Here is a 10,000-nt window from a genome sequence, read left to right as displayed (position 1 = left end):
GTCTGATATTGTTTGTGAGTGAGTGAGTGTGTGAGCGTGAGTGTTGTGTGTTCGTGCGCGCGAGCGACCGTGTGAGTAAAGGAGCATTCCATGTAAAAAAAAATAAAAAAAAAACAAAAACCATCAATGTGCATTCTCAACACGACACGTTATAATCGTATAACAATTCAACCCCCTAGTGCAGTCAGTTGTTAAGCGGGGGAGGGAGTCGGGCTTTATTCTCTTTCTTACTATTATTATTATTATTATTATTATTATTATTATTATTATTATTATTATTATTATTATTATTATTGTGTGTGTATGTGAGTGTGCGTGCGTCGGTGTGTAAAGGGTAGGAGGCAATGCCCTCTCTAGATCGCTATGGTAGGAGTGGAAACTGAAAGCGGGTTAATCTTTATTAGAAAAGTTTCCTTCAAGTGTTACTTGGCGTTGCTAATTTTAGCGAATGGATTTGCCTATAAATGAAGGAATAAATCAACAAAATAAATAGATGGCGTATCTAAATTTAAACAAATAGGCATTTCCACGGATCCCCCAAAGAGAAGTTTGTTTTTGTTTTTAAGGGTTTTACTAGACCTGTAAATGAGCTCTATAAAAATTGACTGAAACTCTTCGACAAACTGAAGATTCAATTATATTTTTTAAAAATAAGGGCATCATTGGAGAGGAGAGTGATATGATAAATACAATATATCAAAATAGTGGGTGTTATTACTTACTGGAAGTATGACTGCCATAATTTGATGGAGAGGGAATGCTAAATAAGAATGTCATTCACATAGGTAAAGATGACTTCATCAAAGTCATATTCCTGCCTCTGGAATTATTTTGACATAGTCAAAAAAAACAATCACCATTATCACCTTTAACTTCTAGCCATGACTCCATGACCTATTGAATTTATTCCTCACATCTTTATCGATGCTCGACAAGTCTGAATTGCGATCCACGAACAGCTCAGCCATTGTGAGAACATTAGAATAATGTAGCAATGAGCAAACTTGATTTTCAATCAGTTAATGACAGAAAAAAAACTTAAATAAATATGACTTCAGGCCAATACACTGAATTATTGAGTAGAAGTGAATTATCAAGAAGAAACTTCGGCAGGCGTAGGTAGCGGAAAAATTCAAAGAATCGAAATGAAGGTAAATCGCCACAAAACAGCAAGCTCGCTTGGGCTTGAGCAAAACAACGGCAGAAAACGTCCTGATTTGCACGGGAATTAATTAGGCTACTTACAATTGTTCCTTATGATCAGGTACCCAATCAGTGAAGAAACGGTCAACCAGTTTGTTTACAACGTGAGGCAATCGAAATGTGCTTGTAGCAATCTATCCTAACTTTCGATTTGAAGGTGTCTACATAACATTCGCAATTTACTTTATCATACTTTTGAGACTCGCCAGGTAAATGTGGTCAATTTTGGCTTAGATGAAACAGTGAAATTTATCGCTCGGTGGCTCAGTTAAAATTGGCTACAGTTGGGATCACAACGGGTTTGGAAAGTGAAAAAATAATTTAACGAAGGATGTGTGAAAATACCCAGGGATGTGTTCAGACACGCCTTTTATAAAAAGCGTCGCTTAGTCTTGGCAATATATACATCGTTAAAATAATCGGTCCCCATGAGCTATGCGTAGCGCTGTGGAACACTCCTAATTACTTTACGGTCATTAGACTACGATTTGTGAATTCTTTCTTTTTTTATTTCTTTCTTTATTTCTTTTCTTTTTTTAAATATTTGAATTTGACAAATTGACTGATTTCAGTTAATTGACTGAGAATTTACAGGTCTAGTTTTACGCTTGCAACACATTTAGGTTATATCAGCGCCAGTAAAAAGGAAGAAAATGGGATAGTAAAAAGTTATAGAATTACAATTAAAGCACCCAAGAAAAAGTAAGACATAGGGGAACTAGGAACAAATAGGGATCAGATGTAGATTCCAAGAGCATATCACCAATGTACTTAGTTTGAGATCACCTATAAGTCTCATCTGGACACAAGCACAAAATCCAACAAAGAGGAATACACTCAAATGCTTACATTACACATTGAAAATAACAATTATAATAATAAGTAACAGAGAGATGATTTACAAGGAAAAAAACATCATCTCCCAAAACAATAACTATGCATTTCACTGTTTCCCTCCGAGCTAGGACTCCGGCCAGGGCCAGGATAAAACCAAGTAATCTCATTCCAAGACAAAGACAGAAAGCATGTTGGAAAACAGTTATAAGGGGGTAGAAGACACAGTATGTACCCCCTGTCCCCCAAAGATAAGGCATTCCACAATGCTGTACGGCCATTTCACAATGCTATACGCATTCCCTCCAGCAGGCCATAGGGATTTCATACCATACACATCAATTCAGACGTTAATTCTCACAAGAGTTGATATTGTAAACTACACACAATCGACATCCAAATGTGTTGATTGGTGCCAAGAACACCATCTCAGGCTAAATGTAAAAAGATAAAGAAAAAAAACAACAAAAAAAACAAACATAAAAACCCAAAAGAAATGATCATTGCCTTTCGAGCAGCTGGAGATGGTCAAGTCCCCACTATTATAGGAAATTGAGAACATTTCAAGTAAGGAAGAAAACTATGTTAAGAGTTTATGACTCATTGATTAAAAGTGTAATTGCGTTTGGCTGCACCATATGGTTTGGAGGATGCCGACTTAAAGATAAATCAAAAATTTCAAAATCTATCAAAGAGGCATCAAAAATAATAAACCATCCTCTTGATGGAGTAGAAAGAATTCATGGAAAAGCAATAGAAAGGAAAGCATTCTCAATTACCAACAATAAAAAACATATTTTATACCATGAATTTAGTCTTTTACCATCTGGGAGAAGGTTTTGTCAGATTAAATGTAGAACTAACAAGTATAAATCAACGTTCGTTCCATCAGCAATAAAAATTTTGAATATTTCATATGGTACAGAAAAACCAAGGATTGATTCGTTGACTGATTAACTGATTAATTTATTTAATGTAAGATTAACTGACCAATTGATAATGATGATAATTTTTGGTGTCGAATTGCCACAATCGTAACAAATTGAAAACGAAATGAATATGTTTATGTTGTGTATATCGCACGTGTGAAAGAAAGAAAGAAAGAAAGAGAGAGAGAGAGAGAGAGAGAGAGAAAGAGAGAGAGAGAGAGAGAGAGAGAGAGAGAGAGAGAGAGAGAGAGAAAATAAGTAGGAGTGAAATATCTGTTCAATCTTAGTTATCGTTTAACATTATAACAAGTGTAACTATATGACAAATTGTCATATTTATGGACAATAAAGATCTTATTATTATTATTATTATTATTATTCTTACTATTATTATTATTATTATTATTATTATTATTATTATTATTATTATAACAGATGAGATTGTTGAAAGAGTAGAAGAATACAATTGGGTCTTCCTCGGCGAGACGTTGGAAAACTGCCCACCTGTGTCATCAAAAAACTACAAACGAGAGGATATTCTATGAAGAAAACCCAATCGGGTGGATCCGGACAATGCTATTGTTTACCAGCCTGGGCTGGGAATCACAAAAGATCTGGAAAGTCGAAGATCGACAGAGTTTTGAAACTGCCAGACTTTTAATATTCGTTGTCAAATTTTATCTCATTTCTTTCCATTGATATTTCTTGTAATTATAATATGACCGAATTGTGTTGTGATATAGAATTATAATGACCATACAAGGATGAATAAAAATATATATTATCTTAATTTATCTTATTTTACAAGTCGCTTTCAAAACATTCTTTTCGTTTCTCTGACACACGGCACCACAGACTAATCTGTACACGGCACCACAGACATGGTACTCATTCATACCTGAATCCTTGCCAATACAATACAATGAGGTCGACAGTTTGCCATCAAAGTCTTTTGGAGAATAGTTATTTATTGAGTGTAGAGTGTGAATTTGACGTGTGTGTGTGTGTGTGTGTGTATGTGTGTGTGTGTGTGTGTGTGTGTGTGTAGGGAATAAGATGTATGCCAAACGTGTTTATGCATTCGAGTTTGTGGAAGGATGTGTGTGATAGAGAAAAGCGTGTGTATGGGGAGAAATAGAGAGAGAGAGAGAGAGAGAGAGAGAGAGAGAGAGAGAGAGAGAGAGAGAGAGAGAGAGAGAGAGAGAGAGAGAGAGAGAGAGAGATCTAACCAGAGGACCACGACGACAGAACGAACACAACACACACTCTCAAACAAACACACAGACGCACACACACGATCACGATAATCGGTCCTATCACAGTGACCTTTAAGTCAGGCGACAACGGACTCCAGGCTACTACCAGGGTCAAGGCCGCTCCGTGATCAGGAATTTTACTTCCTCGGGTTGTAACAATTGAGTGTGCCAAATCCACACTGAGACAATGCTATGCTATGCTATGCGCCATTGGCACAGTCTACGAAAATAGATGTCGTCGCTGACCATTCGTCAATCACGAGTGGCGATCTCACACAGACGAGCATTTATGAATGATATGCGGTTAGGTTAAATACTCAACTATCAACTAACAACGAACACCAAAAAAAAAATGTGTAACATTGAACAGTCATGGTCTGGTGGAGGGATTCTAGTGAGAACTAATCACCAAACTAGCGGTCTGGAAACAACAACTATAAAAGAAGATTCTATAGATAGAATGAAGTTGACGTCACTTGGGTCTTTGTTATTGTTTTTTGTCATCCATGTTTATGAGTAATTCTCGCTAAATGTATTAACCAGACTATAAACGTTTTAGGTTAGAATTACTCAAAAACGTGGATGGTAAAAACAATAACAAAGACTCGAGTGACGTCAAATTCATTCTATCTACCCAAACCGTCACTATTATTGTCATGATTCTTGTAAAACCGCTTGGAGAACGTTTCATGGATATTGTGCTCTATCAATCCTCAAGTTGTAGTCATCAATAAAGGCCTCTCTCTCTCTCTCTCTCTCTCTCTCTCTCTCTCTCTCTCTCTCTCTCTCTCTCTCTCTGTATGTGTGTGTGTGTGTGTGTGTGTGTGTCCCCGCCCTTCCCCCCTCTCTTCTACCCCCGGGGCTATCCCTTCTTATTGCATCTCCCCATACTTGCTCAGTCGATGACATTATTATCATTATCCTCGTCATCGTCATCATCAAAGTTATGAGAGGATATTAATGAAATTAATTAAATAAGGAACGACACGCCGCATTTCAATATCCCGCCATTGATTTTATCATTAAAGCCGTTCCCCGCGTTAATTTCTACATAACGTGCTTTCTCCAAGACCGCGGGACGTGGGACAGACGAAGCTTCTCGAACAACCCCGCCATCACACATACACTATACACCCTTCAGTTTCTCCATGGCGTATAAGAGTTGGTTTTTTTTTTTTTTCAAATTCACATTCATACAGAGCATATCCATCGTTTCCTAATGCTCAATGCGTTTTAATTTGAAAATGTGTTGTATTGAACCAATTCCTGCTGCCTCGTCTGCCATGTAGACACGTTTTACATAATTTGATTCAACTCCCCACTTGATTTAGAACCAAATATTTCATGCATACAGCCCAAGTCATCTGTGAGGCTACTTATGTCAAACTAGCATCTCGAGAGCATCCAAAATAGCTAATTTCGCGGGTTGTAGATATTCTTAAATGCCTGGGTCGAGTGAGGTAATATCTATACCCAAGAAGAAATGAAGAACAAAGCCCCAAGCTAACCTCAAACTGAGACGATAAATGACATCGTCACCATCAACAGAAGAAACAGCAACAAAAACAAACAACAACAACAACAACAATGAAATTGGCTGTCAAAACGTAAGAACATGAATGAGAGTTGACGGGTGTTTTGATACTGGACGTAGCGAGTTGACAAGATTGGTATAACGTTATTTACTCGAGACTTGTTATTGCATGTACCCATCGACATAGTCAGAAATGATAAGCTCCACACACGTGTTGTTGTTGTTGTTGTTGTTGACTCAATGTCCGAGTGTGAGTGTGAGTGTGTGTGTGTATGTGAGAGAGAGAGAGAGAGAGAGAGAGAGAGTGAGAGAGAGAGAGAGGGAGGGATAATGGGGGAAATGGAGGGAGAGAGGGTGGGGGGAAAGAGGGACGGAGTGATCAGGAAAAGGAGAGAGAGCTAGAGTGAAAGAAAATATATGTGTATGTTTGGGTGTAAGTGATTTATCATGATCCCCCCCCTCTCTCTCTCTCTCTCTCTCTCTCTCTCTCTCTCTCTCTCTCTCTCTCTCTCTCTCTCTCTCTCTCTCTCTCTCTGTGTGTGTGTATGTGTGTGTGTGTGTGTTGCCCCACCAACCCCAGTCGTAGCCTAGACAAGTCGTGTTATCGTGCAGGGATCAATTATGTCAAGCCAGTTGCTATTTTTAGCACGGCGTCCTATCTTTAGTAACGGGATTGAATAGGCCTAAAGCCTAACGTCTAATACCTAGGCCTCCCTTCCTTGTGTATTACCCAGTCCATTGTCATTGTCCCAGTCCCGTTTACAACACACACACACACACACACACACACACACACATACACACACACACTGCCGGCCAAGAAATGAAAGGGAAAGAGAACATGTCTTACAATTAGAACATACAAGCATACATACACACACAGACACACACGTACACACAGACACACACACACACACACACACATACCAGAATAATCAAGGCGAAGACTAAGTTGGTCGACTCGCAATCTGCTGATTTTTTTTTCTACTTCCTACCACACGTTTGGAAATGACAGATCATAACTGAAAGGGGGGGGGGGGGGGGGGGGGGGGGGGGAGGAGGGAGGGGAAGGAAGAAAAAGAGTGAGGAAGAAGAAAAAGAGTAGGATAAGAAGAAAGAAGAAGAGAACGAAGACGAGGTGAAAGAGGAAAAGGAGGATAACGGGACGAGGATGATCAGATTATATAGATAGTATGCGCTCAGAAGCTCACAACATTGCCATCCGGAAGTAAAGCGGCCAACACACAAAACTATGAGTAACCTTAAACGTTTATAGGGTCTGGTTAATACAGTTTTGTGAGAATTACTCATAAAAGCGGATGGCAAAAAGCAATAACAAAGACCTGAGTGACGTCAACTTCATTCTATCTATAGCATACTTTAAATAAACGGCTTTTTGTTTGTTGCTTTAGGTCTCTTCCAACACAATTGAGGTTATAACAATGACTCAATGGGCATGATCTATATTGACTTTCCATGTGCTCGAGGTCATTGGTCACATTGCTAAATGTGCTCAACGTGACCCACATAGTGAAAAGTGTTCAGTTTTTGAAATATCTAACATCACAATTGGCCATTTTGTTCAGCTTAACACATGAGTATGTTTACAACTTTCATAAACAAAGCAGCGTGTTTACATTCGTTAAGAAATATCCAATCGTTGGACAGCAACAAATCATGTGATTGATGACTCCGTTGGACGAAAACATGAATTTAGATGGCTCCCGTTGACATTCTTTCACTCATCTAAAGATTTAGTTCGAGCTAAGTTAACTTTCCTCCACTTGTCATACCCTCAAGGAACGTCAAAATGTCTAGATAGACCCCAGATACTGTAACGATGTCAAAACTAGAAGGCCTAGATTGAAAACAACACCAAGGACAAACTCGAGTATCCAGGTATCAGGCACCTCCTCCATCAGCAAGCATAAACAGTAAGCAATTACATTCAAATGAACAAGGAAAATCTACTCTTTTCCACGAAATTGTGGGCTCTTTAATGGCAGATTAGATAATTCTATCACAGAATTCGATACCTAAAACAGCTATAGATAGTTCGAAGTTGACGTCACTCAGGTCTTTGTTATCGTTATTTGCAATCCGCGTTTATCAGTAATTCTCACTAAACTATATTAACCTGACTATAAACGTTCAAGGTTACACATAGTTTTGTTGATCTGTTATACTTCCGGATGGCAATGGTGTGAGCTTCTTAGCCAAGCGCATCATATCTATAGATAGAATGCGCTTGGCCAAGGAGTTCACAACATTGCCATCCGGAAGTATAACAGACCAACACACAAACTCTGTGTAACCATGAACTTTAATAGTCTGGTTAATACAGTTTAGTGAGAACAACTCACAAACGCGGATGGCAAAAACAATAACAAAGGCCTGAGTGACGTCATATTCGAACTATCTATAAAAGCGCGCGCGCGAGCGTGTGTGAGTGTGTGTGTGTGTGTGTGTGTGTGTAATTACAATATTCGTCTTAGACCAAGATTTCATAAGAACAAATAAAGTTGACGTAACTCGTTCTTTGGGTGATTAGTGTTCATCTGGTTATAAACTTGAAATGTAACACACAATGTTGTGTATTGGATTGGCAGAGTCACGTGGCCAGCAGAATATTTTACCTAAACGCATATCATCAATATCGTTACAAACTCTAATGACACCTAAAATGACGTAACGAGAACGAAACGTTTCGGGTTTCCCTATCAATCCATATAAAAACGTTTACCCAAAGAATACTACTTAAAAACAAAAACGGGCTGAAAAGAAAAACGAAATAACTGGAATTTAACTCTTTTTCTTCCATTCAAAGGTCACGGCATATTTTGATTACCTTTCGATCAAATGTTTTGTCTTCGGCCATTGGTCAATAGACATAACATCTCTGAACAAATCATTCTAACAATTATAATAATATAGGGATAACAACATGCTTTTAGTAATCGTTATAGCTTTAAAAACAAGCAATAATAATAATAATAATAATAATAATAATAATAATAATAATAATAATAATAATAATAATAATAATAATAATAATAGTAGTAGTAGTAGTTGTAGTCATAATAATAATAATAGTAATAACAATAACAATAATAATAACAATAATAATAATAATAATAATAATAATAATAATAATAATAATAATAATAATAATAATAATAATAATAATAATAATAATAATAATAATAACAACAATGCTGCTGCTGCTGCTACTGCTACTACTACTACGACTACTACTACTACAATTCCAGCTGACGACGTGGGGCGGGGCGGGGAGGGGAGGCGACGTTCATGAGTTACGTTAAACGGTGAGTCAGACAAGACAAAAACTAACACATGCTACACATGACACAACAGCCAGTGTTTTTGTTCAATTTATATCCCACATGATATCGCCAGGATCTTGTTATATTATAATGACAATATCAACAACAAACAAAACATTGAAGAACAACTAATCCTTTTCCAAGAAAGAAAACAAAAAAGGGAGGAGGGGGGGGGGGGAGAGAAAAGGATCGGCTGGTGTATGAGAAATAGAGAGAGAGGGGGGGGGGGGGGCAGATAGTGACACACACACATACAGAGAGGGGGGGGGGGGGGGGGGGGGGGGCAGAGAGAGACACACACACATACAGAGAGGGGGGGGGGGGGGGGGGCAGAGAGAGAGAGAGAAACTACAAACACATACAGGGAGGGGGCAGAGAGAGAGAGAGAAACATATAGACACAAACACATACAGGGAGGGGGCAGATAGAGAGACACACACACACACAAAAGGGAAAGAGAGAGAGGGGGCAGATAGATAGATAGAAAATAGAGAGAGAGAGAGAGAAGACACACAAAGAGGGAATCATATCATTTCACTCCTTACACAATAGACAAAGTTTAGACAAAAATAAATCTTCACAGATAAAAGAAACAAAACAACAAACCAACACCAGCAGCCACACAAATTCTCCCCACCAATCTACTACAACAACAAAGTAACAGCAACAACAACAACAACAACAACAACACACACACACACACACACACACACACACACACACACACACACACACACACACACACACACAAACGCAGGGTTTGGGACGGAGAATACTTACTACTGTGCACAGTCGATGAGTTGGTATTCATTGGATCTTTCAAAACTTGTTTGTACTCCTTTGTCCTTCCATAAGATTTCCGTGTATTCATAGAATTCCTGGCAAGACACAAACAACAAA

The 10,000-nt window shown here is 38.3% G+C and overlaps 1 protein-coding gene across 1 annotated transcript in view; it reads right to left on the bottom strand.

The window, feature by feature from the left end:
* Positions 1-10,000, bottom strand: part of LOC144976323 (guanine nucleotide-binding protein G(s) subunit alpha) — a 58,492-nt gene that overhangs the window by 24,620 nt on the left and 23,872 nt on the right. Inside the window, exon 5 of the mRNA XM_078920531.1 lies at positions 9,881-9,978. Coding sequence (XP_078776657.1) covers positions 9,881-9,978 — 98 coding nt within the window. The remainder of the gene's footprint in view (positions 1-9,880; positions 9,979-10,000) is intronic.

Source organism: Berghia stephanieae, chromosome 7 (assembly GCF_034508935.2).
Source record: "Berghia stephanieae isolate SIO BIC M18660-M18661 chromosome 7, UCSD_Bste_1.3, whole genome shotgun sequence".
Lineage (NCBI taxonomy): Eukaryota > Metazoa > Mollusca > Gastropoda > Nudibranchia > Aeolidiidae > Berghia > Berghia stephanieae.
This window is presented reverse-complemented; position numbering and strand designations above follow the sequence as displayed.